The sequence below is a fragment of the Camelus ferus genome, chromosome 17 (assembly GCF_009834535.1).
Source record: "Camelus ferus isolate YT-003-E chromosome 17, BCGSAC_Cfer_1.0, whole genome shotgun sequence".
NCBI classification, from domain to species: Eukaryota; Metazoa; Chordata; class Mammalia; order Artiodactyla; family Camelidae; genus Camelus; species Camelus ferus.
In genome coordinates this window covers 36,863,971-36,876,777 of record NC_045712.1, presented here as the reverse complement: position 1 = coordinate 36,876,777, position 12,807 = coordinate 36,863,971, and the positions used below count along the sequence as shown (strand labels likewise).

Below are 12,807 nucleotides of genomic sequence, written 5' to 3'. Positions count from 1 at the left end.
GACTGCTGTGCTCCTCAGGAGCTGGTGGCCATTCTGCTGGGTAGGACAGGGAGGACTGTTCTGGGAGGGGAACCCTGTGCCGGGCCCTGACAAACGCACAGGAGCTCACCAGCCTGGAGGGGTTTCCGTGGTGGCACCTCCATAACCGCTCTCCCCCAGGTCTGAGGCTCTGTGGCTCATGAGTTGGGTTCGGGGCACAGGGAGGGCCTGTCTTGGAGGATTATGATAATCTGGCAGGAGAAGAGGCAGCCCCCTCCCTGGGCCTGCAGGACCCATGCCTAATTTGGCATTTAATTAAGTGCCAGTTAGCCAAGGAGGCGCCATGCCTCTGGGTGGGTGGCAGGCAGCGGGGTCCGCGCATCCTGCTGGACCCCTCGGGAGCCGGGGGAGGCGGTAGGGTTTGGGCCAGGCCAGGGAGCTGTCTCTGGCGGGGCAGGTGCTAGGGGCGGTGTCTTCTCTCATTTCCTGTCCCCTCGTGGGCCCCAGAGGAAGGAAGCAGGGAGTGGAGGGTGCTGGGAGAAGCGCTCGGGCTTTTCCCAGGAGGGGAGGAGAGTGAGGAAGGCAGCCACGTCCTCCACTTTGTTGTCAGAGGAGGGTGTGGCCTCCCTGAGGTGGCTCCCCCAAAGTGGTGTGACTTCAGGCCTTAGAGGCAAGAAGGGTTTGGGCCGATGGGAGGGCGGGCTCCCCGGGCACAGAGCCTGGGTGGACACCTCCATGGAGGTGGCTTCATTAGGAGCCAGTGGAAAGAGTGGTTTGGTGGGAAACGGGGGGCCGTTTCCGGGGACTGTGGGTGTGCAGAGAGAGAGGCAGAGAGAACAGATCAGGTGGGTTCAGTGCCCGGCTGGACTGGGACACCATCTCTTGACCGTTGAGCTTGGAAAGACCTTGGGAGAGTCTGTAAACTCCAGCAGGGAGACTGGTGAGGCCCCCTGTGACATGGCATACCCTGGGCTCACATCCAGGTTTACTGAGCTCCTGGCGTCGCTGCCCTGGCGCCTGTCCCCGCCACTCGTGGTCCCCTGCTTTCTTAGCTCTGCCCGGAGTTTGGTCAGTTGGCTGTGGTTTCCTGAGCCTGCAGGCTACGCTCTGTCTAGCAAAGGGGAGAAGCCACTCGGCCTCTGTGATGACTCAGCTTGGGATGGGACAGGGAGGCCTCTATCCTTTGGTTTTAAGCAGGGAAGCCCTGGTTCAAACTGGCCCCAGCCCCAACATGATCAGTTGGCTCACGTGAGTAGTCTGACGGGTGGCACCCCCTTCAGGCACAGCTGAACCCAGGGGCTCCAACAACGTCATCAGGGTCTCCCCGCCCCTCTGAGTGGCCTCCGTGCTCAGACAGGTCTCCCCTCGTGGCAGCAAGGTCAGCAGCCCCAGGCCAGCTGCTCCCGGCGCCCCAGCAGCCCCTGGAAACCAGCGGAGCTGCTCTGTCTCACGGGTTCTGCGGAAGTTCCAGGGGAACTGGGTCACATTCTCTCCCTGCACTGAGCGCTGCGGCCAGGGCAGGCTCGGGCACCCCCCCGTCCCGGGGGCTAGGCTGTAGGTCAGTCTTCGCAAACCACAGGCCTCAGGGTAGGAGAGATTCCCCAGAAGCCAAAGCAGACTTGGAGGCAGATGGCCAGGGCTGGGGGCTGGCCGCAGATATACCAGCTGTCCCCATAAAGGATCAGCTGACCCCAGCGAGGCACCAAAGGAGGGCAGAGTCAGGCCAGCACTTAGGCTTGGTCCCACTCTGTAGAATGGGTACAAGCACCCAGGTGGCCGTGGGTTATAATGACCAAGGGGCGTAGGGCCCTCGAGGATGGTCCCGACTCCTGTGGAAGCTCCCCTTTCTCCGACCCTCACCCCTCTAGTCCCCCCTGTTGACCACCTACCCTTGGGAGGGGCGGAGCCGGGAGGACAAGAGCTGCAGGGCCCCCACCAGCTGTGAAGTGGACTGGCAGCAGCTGTGAAACCCAATTAGAAACATATGGGTTCCATTCCCTGGAATTCCGTGGGATTTACGCATGAGATGGCGTAGGACAGCAGCTCAGAGAGGGACAGGCCTGCGTGTCACAGCGAGCTGCACACTAGCTGCTACCTCCCCACCCCGCAGTTGTGGTCAGTTCAGGGGGCCTCACCTGGGCCTCGCTGTGTTGCTCGTTGGCCAAGGCCCCTGTGGTCCGACTCCCAGGGAAACTCAGCAGTCTGGGCGAGGTCTCTGGCCGGGGGTCAGTGAACAGTCTGGACAGCTAGAGCCCACTGTGTGCCCATTCTGTCTTGGGAAAGCCACTTTGTTTCTCTGTGCCTCAGTATCCTAGTCTGTGAAATGTGTGTAAGGAGGTTACCTACTCAGGGTTGCTGGGAGGAGGATTTGGCGGATTAATACAGTGCATGGTGCTCGGAGCTGTCCAGGTGCCGCCATTGTCTCTGGCATGGTCATTATTTATTATTATTGGCATTGGCATCCCTCGAGCTCTGGTTTTATACTGGGCCCCTGAGGCTCCCCTCACAGAGCTCCCCATCTGATTAACAGTAAGGAGAAAAGACCCTGATCGCTGGTGCCCACCCTGGCCCTTGGTTTCAGACCCCAGTCTCTAGCCCAAGAGTTAGACAGACGGGAGTTGAAAAGCCAGCTCAGCCTCTGACCTCAAGTTGCCCCCCACCTCTCTGAACCTCGGGGTCTTTCTCCCTCCCCGCTCCCCAGATTCTTTCCTTTGTTTGAAGCAGTCTCAGCGGCCCCACCTCCGCCGTGGGAATCCTGATGCCCAGGCTGTCCGGGGCTCCCCGGAGCTGGCCCCTCCGCCCCCCAGAGGCCGTGGCTGTCCCGGGCGGTGGGGAGCGGCCTGGAGCCTGGTGGCACCAGGACCCTCACAGCCTGTTTCCTGCAGGCCGGTTAGAAGTCTGGGGTCTCTTTTCTGAGTCATTTATCGTGTGTCGGTCTAGAAACAGGCGTTCTGGAGCTGGGTGGAATCTCAGAAAGTGGGTGCAGGCCTCGTTGTGCCGCCAAGAAGGGCGAGGCCCAGAGAGCGGGTCTGGCTCTCAGCCTCAGCCCCTGAGAGGCCCGCTGTGGGGCGGCCGCGGGGATCCGGCTCCTCCAGGCAGGTTACCGCGTCTCTCTGGGCCTCCGTTTCCTCGTCTGTAAAATGGGGCCAGTACCTCCTCGTGCGCGTGGGCTTGCTGTGAGGACCGAGTGAGACGGTGTGTGGGCGGCGCTGGGCACGGTGCCCTCGGTGGTTGTGGCTGTTCTGTTTTATTAGCAGTGTTTCCTCATGACACAGGCTGACTGGCGCCTCCCCGGGAGACAGGCCTGCGCAGGCTGGCTGGGGTGGTCGTGAGTCCTGTGTCTTCTGAGATGCCCCAGTGTCCCCCCCACCTCCTTGTGTTTGACTGCAGAGCCCTCAGGACTGCCCGCAGATCGTGCCCTCAGCCCTGGCTCCCATGCCCACGGGCAGCTCCCAGAGCCTCCCAGTGCATCTGGCCAACGCCGCCTTCTTCCAGGTACCGGGGCTGGGCAGGGCGGGGGCGTGGCGGAGGGCTGGGAGGGCTGCAGCCCCGGGCGGGGGCCCCTGCTCCAGGCCCACCACCTGTGCTGTGCTTCCCTCCTCTGAGTCTCCAGGCGCTGAGAAAGCTCTGCAGCACGAAGCCGGGGGAAGGGAAAGCGAGTGGTGAGGGCCGGGCCCTGGGGACAGCAGGCCTCCCCCAGCTGCTGCAGGACAGCCTGGCCAGGACCCCAAGAGCCCCCTTCCCTCTAAAGTTCCCCTGACAGAGTCGGGCCCAGCCCCTGCCCAGTGCCACAGCCCATGGGTAACACTGCCTGCCATGTGCCTGCCCCACCCCAGGCTAAGCTGTGACCCTGGACGAACCTCCCCAGTTCGTGACTGACGTGTCTTCTCTGGAGAATGTTCAGAGAGCCCACCCCTTCGCCGCCCTATTATTCATCGTCCAGATGGGGAAAGTGAGGACCAGAAAGTGGAAGCAGATGCTTCCAGGTCCCATGACGTAGGGCTGGCCTTGCTCCTCAGCCCTGGACTCCTTGTCCAGTGCTCTTCCCTATGGCTGGCCTTCCCCTCCCCTGCTCCCGTCTGGGCTGGGGGAAGGGATGCAGCCCCTTTCTGGGTCCCTCCTGGAGGAGCGTCCTGGGTGGGAAGTGTTGATGCGTCCTGGAAGCGTGCCAGCCACCCCCTCCCCAGCTCCTGGGGACTCACCATCTGTTGCTTCCACGGGGGAGCTGAGGCCCGTGAAGGCTGTCACACGTGGTGGCCACGTGCTGGGCATCTGGGATGTGTCAGGCAGCCTGGTGGCGGGACTGCAGATCGGTTATGGGCAGGGCCCTGCCCTCAGCCCTCAGCCCTCAGCCCTCAGCCCCTAGCCCCTAGCCCCTCACTGCAGCATTTGGGGCAGAGCCTCCAGGACGCTCAAGGAGCCTGGGCCTGGGTGGAGGTTCTGTGATGCTCCCCTGGGCTACCAGAGCCTGGTGAGGGGAGGCCCCCGTCCTGGGTATGGGTCCTCGCTGCTACTTTCCAGATTTGTCAGCGGGGGTGCACGAGTCTGCCTTCACGGGGCCTTGATGATGCCGGCCCTCCTTCCCACAGGCCTGCTTCTAGAACACTGAGGGGCCCTGCAGCAGCCCTGTTGGCCGAGCCTGTGCCCTGCAGGGCTGCAGGGCAGGCTGGACCTGCCGTCCTGAGCTCAGGACTCAGAGGACAGACCCACCTCCCAGCCCACTGTGGCAGGGGACAAATCAGCTTTCAGCCCTATTAACAGCCGCTTTCCTGTGTTAGTTTCAGAGCGAAGGATGGGAGGGGGCAGGGCTGGGGGTCGCTGTCCTGCTTTCTCCTCAGGGTGTCACATCTGCCAAGGACAGGGACATGAGCAGGAAGTCCTGTCATGCAGCAGGCCTAACACACTCAAAACCCAGATTTGTTCAATCAGCAAATAGTTATCAATGCTGCTCCCAGAGGCCTGTGCTGGGCTGAGCAAGATGAGACTGAGGAATTGGCCCTGTTTCATTCACCAAACATGTATTGAGCACCTCCTGCATACTGATAACAGCATATATTAGGCACCCACAGTGTGCCACCCAGTAAAGATGCACAATCTCATTTCCCCAGAACCCTGCAGAGAGTAAGGAAGCTTCTTCCCATTGCAGAGTTTAGAAACCCACGGCTCAGAGAGGAGGAGCCACTTGCCCAGGGTCACACAGCTAAGAAGTAGCAGAGGTGGGATTTGAACCTAGGCCTGTGTGAGGGGGAGCCTGAACTACTAGGAGGTGTCTGAGGCGCCAAGACCCAGCCCCAGCCATCCCCAGGAGATGGGAAGACAGGTGTAAACAGAGCCCGGGCCTGTGGTGAGGGTGGTCCTTGGCATGCAGGGTCAGGGACAGGCTTTAGGCACTTAGTAGAGCCCCCAGCACACACTTAAAAGTTCACAGCCGATTGGATGCATGATCACTGAGAGGGCCCCCCTGGATTTGAGGGGCATCTGAGAAGGCTTTGGAACAGGGGACATTCGAGCTGGATTTTGACGGCTGTGTTGAGTTTTGCTGGGCGATGAAAGACGGGCTCGGGCAGAGGCCTGAGGGCAGGACAGCCTGTGCTGTGTGGAAGGGTGTCCTGTGTGGCTGGGCCTGGGCCTGGGCCTGGGCCTGGGCGGGGCAGAGGTGAGGCTGTTGAGCTTAAGACCAGGTGGAGTCTCAACAAGATGAACCTTCAGTCATGCTGAAGCGTCAGAACATTCCGAGCTGAGTGAAGGGCCCGGGTTTAGACCGTTAAGGCATGTCAACAAGGCTTCTAGTGGCATTGAGAGCACAGGCCGAAGGTCCAGGAGTTCACGTCCTCCCTGCCTCCCTGCCTCTTTCCAACACTGAATGTGGAGATGAGGAAGGATGTCCTGGAGGAGGTGCCGCCCAGGCGAAGGCCTGACAGTAGGACCTGGCGCACTCCTCAGGACAGCAGCCCAGGGTGCCCTGATGGAGTCGGGGGCAGTGACCTGACTGTCCCGCACTGACCCACGGTCTCCCGCAGGGTGCAGCCCTTGAATGCAGCTTCGGGCACGAGGAGCTCTTCGAGGCTGTGTGGGTGAATGAGTCGGCCGTACTCTGCAACCAAGTGGTGGTGAGTGACGTGGCTCCGACGGGGGGCAGCGCAGGAGAGGCCCGCCCCAGTCCGGATACTGCACTCCTTCCTTTTGATCCCCTTGTCCCCACCAGCCTTGTCCTCATCTCTCTCCCTGACATCCCCTCCCCTCAGCGGAGACCCAGACACGGTTCACACCCCTCATGCTTTTTCCCTTTTGTAGCTGCACACGACCCAGAAGAGCCAGATGTTTCCACTCAGCCTCCAACTAAAGGGGCAGCCAGCCCGATTCCTGGACAGCCCTGACCCCATGACAGGTGGGAGCCCCCACTCACCCTAGTGGCTTCAGGTGACCCAGCCACCGTGGGTGGGACCCATTCCAGTGCTTACCGCAGTCATAGGTGTCCCAACCTCCCGTTCCCTATCACACACACCCTGTCAGGTCCCAGCGCCACCTTTCTGTCCCTGGTCACTCACTCAGCACTTAATGACTAAGCAGCGACTCTGGGCTAGGCACCATGCTCTCGGGGCATCCCCACGCCAGTGGCTGGGCAACCCTGGGCACACACTGATCCTTCCCTTCCTGAGCCTCATTGTCGTCATGTGAAGCGAGGGCGCAGGCCCCTGTGCAGAGGATGTGGTGAGGATTTGCTGAGATGGTGTCCGCAAGGCCTGGCGGGGTGTCTGGGGCCCAGTCAGCACCCCCGAATGGTGGGTGCTGTCCTTGCTTTTGTGTGTATTGAATCAACCCTTGAAGGGCCTGTCTGTTCGTGGGGAGTCCCAGACATCCCTAGTGAACATGGGGTCCCCCACAACTGCACCACAAATGTCCCAGACACAGGCCCCAGAACCAGCCTGCACACACCCACTGGGACCCTGGAGAGCCTGCCCGTCACTCCTCCTTGACCGCTCCAAGGGGCTGGGTCTGCAGAGCCTCAGTGGTTCCCCAGCATCCTGGAGCTCCGCTGGGGGCTCAGGAGACCCGCTCAGGCCTGGGTATGAACCGACTCTGCTGCTCACAGGCTGTGTGACCCTGGGCAAGTCACTCTACCTCTCTGAGCCTCATCGCTTATCTGTGAAATGGAGCTTAATCAGCTCCCACCTGATGGGATCACAGTGAGGATAAATGTTAATGGGGCTGCTGCTGCACTGTGCTCACACAGCCCCCGGGGAGTTTGGGGAAGGTACTTAGAGCTTCGTGGAGTCCTGACCCTGAGCACCAGGACCTGACTGACCCGGGCTGCCTGCGTGTCTCCCGCAGTGGAGGTCTACAACTGTGCCATGGGCAGCCCCGACTGTTCCCAGTGCCTGGGCCGGGAGGACCTGGGCCACCTGTGTGTGTGGAGTGACGGCTGCCGCCTGCGGGGGGCCCTGCCGCCCCTGCCTGGCACCTGCCCTGCCCCCGAGATCCGAGCGGTAAGCACCCCCCAGGCCCACTGCACCCACACGCCTGAATGTGCACATGCACACGGGCTGGCGGACCCGCCGCACACGCAGTTGCACACACCTGGGTCACACAAACCAAGTACCTGCCTGCATGAGGCTAACGTTTAGTTGGGGGTGGGGGACAGACAGTAATGAGAAAGGGAATAATTTATGTGGAGAAGGTGGTGAGAGCTATGGAGAAGAGCAGCGGGGGAGCCCTGGGGGTCCGGGGTGGAAGAGATGCCGGGTAAGTGGCTCTGATTTTCACAGTGAGCTCAGGGGACCCTGGTAAGGTGATAAGGTGAAAATTGGGGCTGCCAGTAACTCCCAAGCCTCAGTTTTAACTTTTAAAAAAAAATCCCCGGGAAGAATTCGGGTTGGCTTAGCCTGGGTCGGGTGCCCATCCCAGGCCCGGTCAGCTCTGGCTGGGGTGAAGGTTGATGTGGTCAGACGTGGCCACTGGGCCCCCTTTAAACAGCACTGACTGTCAAACGCACTGGTGTCCCCAGTGGGCTCAGTGACACACACGCACATCCTCACTGGCAGCCCCAGTGACCTGCCAGCCAGCACTCTCAGAGCCCCCTCAGTGGCGGGCGTGCAGGGCCCTGCCTCCCTGGGTGCCTGTGGCAGTGGCAGGGAAGCCTGCCCGGGTCCCAGCCTCAGAGCCCTGTTTGCCCCGCTCTCCGGTTTTCTGGAAGATCGAGCCCCTGAGTGGCCCCCTGGACGGCGGGACCCTGCTGACCATCCGCGGCAGGAACCTGGGCCGGCGGCTCAGCGACGTGGCTCACGGCGTGTGGATTGGCAGTGTGGCCTGTGAGCCACTGGCCGACAGATACACGGTGTCAGAGGAGTGAGTAGAGGGCAGTCCCTGGGGCCATTCTGAGTGACCTTAGGCCTCACCCCACCCAGAAGTGCCAACAGCTTCTCTGCCCTCCCCTCCCTACTCCCCTCTGCCGTCCCACCCTCCTCAGCACCCTTCTGATGCCCAGAAGTCCCTCGCTCCCAGGGCTCCTGGACTTTGCTCAAGCCATTCCCACCACACACAATGCCCTTTCCTGCTCAGGACACCACTCTTATACCTCAGGTTCCCACTCAGGGGCCTGTTCCTCCAGGAAGCCCTCCTGGGTTCCCCTAGACCAGCCCTCCTTCCACAGAAGCCTTGCTCTGATGTTAAGAAAGTGTAGGGGCTGCTGTGGTGGGGTGGAGATCTGGGCCTGCGGCTGTGGGGATGGGCCCGGAGAGGCTCTAGGAAGCATTTGTGAGCAGGGAACTAGCTGGATTTCCTGTCCGGAGGCCGTCCGTCTACCAGCCCCACAAACGTTCTCGTTGTTGGAGGACTCTCAAGTGTCCCAAAGACCATCATGTCCACTCCCCTAGTCTTACAGTTGCAGAGTGGAGGGGGAGTCAGGCTGGGGGTCGTCCCGGGGAAGAGCTTGGCTGCAAGGTGACACCTGGGGACTCAGGGCTGTTCTCCAGCTGACAGGGAATTGTCTTGGCCTTTTGTTGTGGGTGATGCCGCTGGGTGTCCTGGCCAAATGCCAGCCCCGCTGTGGGTGGGAGGGCGGGTGGCTGAGTGCAAGGTAGGGCGCTCACACTCGCTCCCTGGGGGTATAGCTGGGGGCGTTGTTCAAGGGAGAAACCAGTTGGTGCCTGGCTGCTCCTTGACCAGAGTTGCCTCCCCCAGGATCGTGTGTGCGACGGGGCCAGCCCCAGGCGCGTTCTCGGACGTGGTGACGGTGAACGCCTCCAAGGAGGGCAGGTCACGGGAGCGATTCTCCTATGTGGTAAGGAAGGCTACAGCCTGCCCCCCCTGCCCACCCCGCCACGCTCGCCCCGGGCTGGCCTGAGGCCTGACCACCTGCCTTCCACCCCACAGCTCCCCCTTGTCCACTCTCTGGAGCCTGCCGTGGGCCCCAAGGCCGGGGGCACCAGGGTCACCATCCATGGGAACGACCTCCACGTGGGCTCCGAGCTGCAGGTCCTGGTGAATGATACGGAGCCCTGCACGGAGCTGGTGTAAGCCCCTGGGCAGAGGGCCTGGGGACGGGGGGTGAGGTGCTTGTACCAGCATCACCTGGGTCTTCACTGGCTGTGTCCCCTTGGCCAAGCCCCTTCCCCTCTCTGAGCCTCAGTTTCCTCATCTGGGAGCAGTATCAGTGAGAGGTGGGGAGCGTTGTGCCCAGCTTACAGCTGGTGCTCTGTCAGTGGCCTTAAGCTGCACTAACGGTGATGGTCGTACACAGTCTGAGCCCTCTGCTGGCCCAGGGGTGTGGTCCAGAACCTCCGGGTGAAATCCTTGTCTTTATTATGCACTTATGGACGGGCCTTGCTGTGGACCCCAAGATAAGCCCACCAGTCTCAGCCCACAGGGGACTGCACGCACTCCCACAGGAACTAGGAATGTCCCGTGGGGTTGGGACTGGGAAAAGTCAGTGATTTCAGGGCCTTTGAGGGCAGAGCTCTCACCCAGGGTGGGAGTCGTGAGAGCACCTCTGGGAAGGCTTCTTGGAGGAGGAGGGCTGGGCCAGTCAGAGAAGGGAAAGTGTTCAAGGTAGGGTGGACAGCTGGAGCAAAGATGAGGCCACGAGGATGTGGGAACAAGATTTTTGTACGAGGTGGGGGCCGGATGAGCAGGCCCAGAACCCCGGCCCAGTGCCCCGGGGCAGTGGAACGTTGGGCAGGGGGGAGCAGTGGGAGGCGGGGGCCATGCTGATGACACCTGCTGTCCCCCCACAGGCGCACGGACACCAGCATCACCTGCACAGTGCCTGGGGGCGCCCTGCCGGCCCCCGTGCCCGTGTGTGTGCGCTTCGAGCGCCGGGGCTGCGTGCGCGGCAACCTCACCTTCTGGTACATGCGGAACCCGGTCATCACGGCCATCAGTCCCCGCCGCAGCCCCGTCAGGTGAGACCCAGACCCAACCCCCAGGCCAGGGCCCTCTCTGGGCCTCAGGTGGGCTGACAGTGCTTGCTGTCCCCCCCACAGCGGTGGCAGGACCATCACAGTGGCTGGCGAGCGTTTCCACATGGTGCAGAATGTGTCCATGGCCGTGCACCACATCGGCCGGGAGCCCACGGTGAGGGCAGGGCCCAGGTGGGCGGGGTGGCCGGCACCCCAACGGACCGGCCTCACCCCGCTACCTCTCTTATCTCTCTCTCCCTGTCTCTTTGCCTCTCTCTGTCTCATTAAACTCAAACTCTCATTTTTCCACGTCTGGCTGTCCATCCCCATCCCCTACCTTGGCCCGGGCCCTCCCACCAGCTCTGCAAGGTCCTCAACTCCACCCTCATCACCTGCCCATCACCTGGGGCCCTGAACAATGCGTCAGCCCCCGTGATCTTCTTCATCAACGGGCGGGCCTATGCAGACGAGGTGGCGGTGGCCGAGGAGCTGCTGGACCCCGAGGAGGCCCAGCGGGGCAGCCGGTTCCGCCTGGACTACCTCCCAGACCCACAGTTCTCCACGGCCAAGAGGGAGAAGTGGATCAAGCACCACCCCGGGGAGCCCCTCACCCTGGTCATCCACGTGAGTGCCCTTGATGGGCTGGGCTGGCAGAGCGGGCCAGGCTCAGCCACCAGCCTCACAAGCACCCCCTCTGCTCCCACAGAAGGAGCAGGACAGCCTGGGCCTCGAGAGCCACGAGTACCGGGTCAAGATAGGCCAGGTGGCCTGTGACATCCAGATCGTCTCCGAGAGAGTCATCCACTGCTCGGTCAATGAGTCCCTGGGCACAGCTGAGGGCCAGCTGCCCATCACAGTGAGTGGACGGGGCACTGGAGGCAGAGGCAGGCCTGGTCCCCGGCCCTGCCCCCAGGCCCGAGCGCCTGCCCCCTACCTGGCACGTCTCAGCTGAGCATTTTCCTGCTCAGAAGCTTAGACTTGGGGAGCAAAGCAGAGCCTGACCTCCCCCCTTGGTAGATGAAGAAACTGAGGCCCAAGGACTTAGTGACCTGTTCAGGGTCAGTGATTGGCCCCAGCTAGGCCTGATGGAGCTGGACTCTCAGAGGCCGTAAGATGTTGCCCTGTTCCATTTGCTCTACCCAGAGTCTGGGCTGCCGGTCCCCATGCAGAGTCACGGAGGGAGGGAGGGAGGCAGGAGGAGTGTAGAGCGAGCCCAGAAAGTGGGATCTCTTCTGCACCGTACCTGCCTGCATGCCTCCTGGGATGGGGAGCTCACTCCCTCCCAGGCAGCACATGCCACCCCAAGATGGCTCTGACTGGGCGAGCTCCCTTCCACCTGCACCTTCGTCTGCCCTTTGAGTCCTCAGAACTGAGCTACACCCCTGGTCCTCGGGCAGCCCTCCAGATACTTGAGGACAGCGGCCAGGCCCTGTGAACTGCTCGGCCTCGGGCTCCTCTCAGGCTGTACTAACGATGACAGTCACCTACATCTGTTGAGTCTCCCTTCTGTGCCAGGCCCGGGACAAAGGGCTTAACAAGCATCTCATTTAGCCCTCGCAGCATCCCCAAGAGATGGGTGGGTTTATCTGTCTTACAGTTGTGGCATCTGAGGCTCAGAGAGGTTAGGGGACTTGCTCAAGACTACACAGTGAGGGAGGAGAAGAGGCAAGGGAAGTCCAGGGAACCTACAACCCCCTCCCTGTACCTCTGTGCAGATCCAGGTGGGGAACTTCAATCAGACCATTGCCACGCTGCAGCTGGGGGGCAGCGAGACTGCCATCATTGTGTCCATCGTCATCTGCAGTGTCCTACTGCTGCTGTCTGTGGTTGGTAAGGAGTGCCACCCCCCTGACATCTTGCAAGGCAGACCTACCCGCCCTTGCCCCGGGCCTTCTAAAGATCTATAGGCAGAAGGCAGAATGGGCCAGGGCACATTGAACACGGGCGTGGAGGTGGGAACGGGAGTGGCGTGAGGCGTACGCCCAGGGACGAGTTCCAGGCAGAGGGATTTGGGACCTTGTTCTCCAGTCCATAGGGAGCTACTGAAGGTACTTAGGAGAGGATTGTTCAGGGAAGATTAACTTACACATGGGGTAGGCTATCCCACTATTAAAATAATGGTCATAGAAGTAATATATTCAATGTAGCAGAGAAATTAGAGCCCACGTATACTGCTGGTGGGAATTAGAGCAACTGCTGTGGAAAACTCTTGCAGTTCCTCGAAATGTTAAATGGAGTTACCATGTGACCCAGCAGCCCCCTTCCTGGGTATCTGTCCAAGAGAAATGAAAACATAAGTAAGTCCACACAGAAATTTGTGCACGAAGGTTCAAAGCAGCATTATTCATAATAGCCCAAAAGGGGCAACAGCCCCAATATCCATCAGCTGATAAATGGTTTATCCACCCAACGGTATATTATTCAGCCACGA

The 12,807-nt window shown here is 61.2% G+C and overlaps 1 protein-coding gene across 3 annotated transcripts in view; it reads left to right on the top strand.

Moving 5' to 3' along the window:
- Positions 1 to 12,807, top strand: part of PLXND1 (plexin D1) — a 49,035-nt gene that overhangs the window by 24,135 nt on the left and 12,093 nt on the right. For all 3 annotated transcript variants that reach the window (XR_004312289.1, XM_032459015.1, XM_032459016.1), the window contains exons 9-20: positions 3,370 to 3,474; positions 6,000 to 6,089; positions 6,274 to 6,367; positions 7,312 to 7,466; positions 8,174 to 8,325; positions 9,160 to 9,259; positions 9,352 to 9,491; positions 10,212 to 10,379; positions 10,461 to 10,551; positions 10,737 to 11,000; positions 11,083 to 11,232; positions 12,092 to 12,206. Coding sequence is in view for 2 of the 3 variants with exons in the window: in XM_032459015.1 (XP_032314906.1) it covers positions 3,370 to 3,474; positions 6,000 to 6,089; positions 6,274 to 6,367; positions 7,312 to 7,466; positions 8,174 to 8,325; positions 9,160 to 9,259; positions 9,352 to 9,491; positions 10,212 to 10,379; positions 10,461 to 10,551; positions 10,737 to 11,000; positions 11,083 to 11,232; positions 12,092 to 12,206 (1,624 nt within the window). In the remaining variant the exon portion in view is untranslated. The remainder of the gene's footprint in view (positions 1 to 3,369; positions 3,475 to 5,999; positions 6,090 to 6,273; positions 6,368 to 7,311; positions 7,467 to 8,173; positions 8,326 to 9,159; positions 9,260 to 9,351; positions 9,492 to 10,211; positions 10,380 to 10,460; positions 10,552 to 10,736; positions 11,001 to 11,082; positions 11,233 to 12,091; positions 12,207 to 12,807) is intronic.